The 2906-nt window shown below is 45.1% G+C and overlaps 1 protein-coding gene across 1 annotated transcript in view; it reads right to left on the bottom strand.

Moving 5' to 3' along the window:
* The window catches only part of LOC104540882 (isocitrate dehydrogenase [NAD] subunit beta, mitochondrial-like), a gene marked incomplete at both ends in the record, with an annotated part of 2812 nt that extends 1398 nt beyond the window's left edge, over positions 1–1414 (bottom strand). Inside the window, 4 exon segments of the mRNA XM_010184800.1 lie at positions 321–419; positions 421–457; positions 1037–1097; positions 1294–1414. Of these exon segments, the coding sequence (XP_010183102.1) occupies positions 321–419; positions 421–457; positions 1037–1097; positions 1294–1414 (318 nt within the window).
* Between the last annotated feature and the right edge of the window lie 1492 nt (positions 1415–2906).

Genomic DNA, 2906 nt, shown 5'->3' with positions numbered 1-2906 from the left:
GGGCACCCAGCGCCACTCCGGGGCACCCATTACCACTCCAGGGCACCCAGCACCAGACCAGGGCACCCAGCCCCATTACCCAGCACCACACCAGGGCACCCAGTACCAGACCAGGGCACCCAGCATCACTCCAGGGCACCCAGCACTGAACCAGGGCACCCAGCCCCATTACCCAGCACCACACCAGGGCACCCAGCCCCACACCAGGGCACCCAGCACCTGCCACACCACCCAGCATCACAAGACAGAGACCAGGATGCCACCCACATCCCCCTTTTCTGCCGTTACCCCCCCCGGGGTCTGGGAGGAGGTCCCCGCACCTCGTGTTCCAGGGAGCTGTACTCCCCCTCGGTCTGCTCGCGGATGATCACCAGGTCCAGGTTGTTGTGGCGCGTTTTGTAGCCGGGCAAGCTTTTTTTTGACGTGCACGACGTTGGCGAACAGGTCCAGCTTGCGCCTGCGGGGGAGCAGCGGCACGGTCAGTGACACCATCGTGGGCTGTTTCGGGGACGGCCACTGCTCCCTGTGGGGAACAGCTCCCTACCCCGAGACGCCTGCCCATAGCTACTGGTCTGTCTGTCTGTCCATCCACGTGTCCCCTCATGGATCACGAGTCAGTCACAGCACGGCTTCAGTGACCCCCCAGCTCCAGGACCCCGGGAATTCAGCAGCAGGGGCACTCAACAGCAGCAGCTCCAGCCCAAAGCCCCTCGGGGTTTTTCCTTCCCAGTCCCACACCAATCCCCCAAAACCACATTAATCCCCCAAACCCACATTAATCCCCCAAACCCACATTAATTCCCCAACCCCACACCAATCCCAACCCCACACCAATCCCAACCCCACACAACCCCAATCCCACACCAATCCCCCAACCCCACACCAATCCCAACACCACACAATCCCAACCCCACACCAATCCCAACCCCACACCAATCCCAACCCCACACCAGTTCCCCGGTTCAGTGGCAGAACACCATGACCACGACACTTTTCGGCGCCCAGCCGCAGCAGCAGAGCACAGGACCGTGCTCACCTGAGCCTCATGTCGTAGGACGCCAGCTCTCCCTTGTACTCCATGGGGGTGTGGATTTTGCCTGCGGGATGTGAGCAGGAGTAAGGACACAGCCCGTGAGCACTGCGGGAATTTGCTGCTGAACTTAAAGTGTTTCCACCTCCAGGTCCTGCCCACAGAAATTCCTGCCCTCCGAAAGCACCCACTGGTGTTCGGGATACGGCAGCACCTCCCGTGTGCAGAGCTGAGCCCCCCTGCCCACAGAGCGCACATCTCACCTATAAGGGCCACTTTGCTTTCCTTCATGGAGTCAACCACCTGGTCCAGCTTCTCCTCCGAGGCCATGTTCTGCACCTCGCTGAGGTGGTGCTCGTCGAACACCACGGGGACGCTGGCAGCCTGCGGGGGGACGCAGTGATGGCGGTCAGCGACGGGGAGAGGGGACACGAGCCCTGGACCTGCCAGACCCAGCGAGAACGGGGACCCCGGGCCTCTGGGCCACTTCAGTTCAACTGAACAGCAACGATTTGTGTCAGCTTGAAACCCATGGCTTCTTACTGCAATTAGATATGTATGTGTGTACGCGTGTGTGTGTGTGTGTGTATATTTATATGTGTATAGATATGTGTGTACACGTGTGTATATGTGTATAGGTGTATATATATAATGTGAATGTATGTATGTGTGTGTGTATATAAATGTGTGTGTATATATAATGTGTATATAAATATAATGTGTGTATATATATGTGTATATATGTGTGTGTATAAATATGTGTGTATATAATGTGTGTATATAAATATGTGTATATAAATATAACATGTATGTGTGTGTATAAATATGTGTGTATATAATGTGTGTATACAAATGTGTGCATATAAATATAATGTGTGTGTGTGTATAAATATAATGTGTGTATAAATACAATGTGTAAGTGTATATATATGCGTGTGTACATATGTGTATATAAAATGAGTGTGTATGTGTGTGTGTATACAAATATAATGTGTATGTGTATATGTGTGTATATATAGTGTGCGTATATATAGTGTGTATATAATGTGTGTATATATATAATGTGTGTGTATATGTGTGCGTGTGTGTATATTTATGTGTGTATATTTATGTGTATAGATATGTGTGTATATAAATATGTGTGTATGTGTGTATAAATATAATGTGTGTATATAATGTGTGTGTATATAAAATGTGCATGTATATAAATATAACATGTATGTGTATGTGTATATATATGTACATATATGTGCGTGTGTGTGTATATGTGTGCATGTGTGTATATGTGTGTATATTTATGTGTATAGATATGTGTGTATATAAATATGTGTGTATATATATAATGTGTGTATATAAAATGTGTATATAAATATAACATGTATGTGTATATGTGTGTGTATATATGTACATATATGTGCATGTGTGTGTATATGTGTGCATGTGTGTACATTTATATATGTGTATAGATATATGTATGTGTGTATATGTATAGATGATATAATGTGTGTATATAAAATGTCTATATAAATATAACATGTATGTGTATGTGTGTGTATATATGTACATATATGTGCATGTGTGTGTATATGTGTGCATGTGTGTACATTTATATATGTGTATAGATATATGTGTGTATGTGTGTATATAAATATAATCTGTATGTGTGTGTATAAATATGATGTGTGTCTATAATGTGTATATATATATAATGCCTGTGTATAAATATAATGTGCATGTACATATGTGTATATAAAATGTGTGTGTATATGTGTGTATATAAATATAACGTGTATGTGTATATGGGTATATATATAGTGTGTATATAATGTATGCATATATGAGTATATGTGTGTATATGTATGTGTGTATATATATA

This window comes from Mesitornis unicolor, unplaced genomic scaffold (assembly GCF_000695765.1).
Source record: "Mesitornis unicolor isolate BGI_N332 unplaced genomic scaffold, ASM69576v1 scaffold31355, whole genome shotgun sequence".
Lineage (NCBI taxonomy): Eukaryota > Metazoa > Chordata > Aves > Mesitornithiformes > Mesitornithidae > Mesitornis > Mesitornis unicolor.
This window is presented reverse-complemented; position numbering and strand designations above follow the sequence as displayed.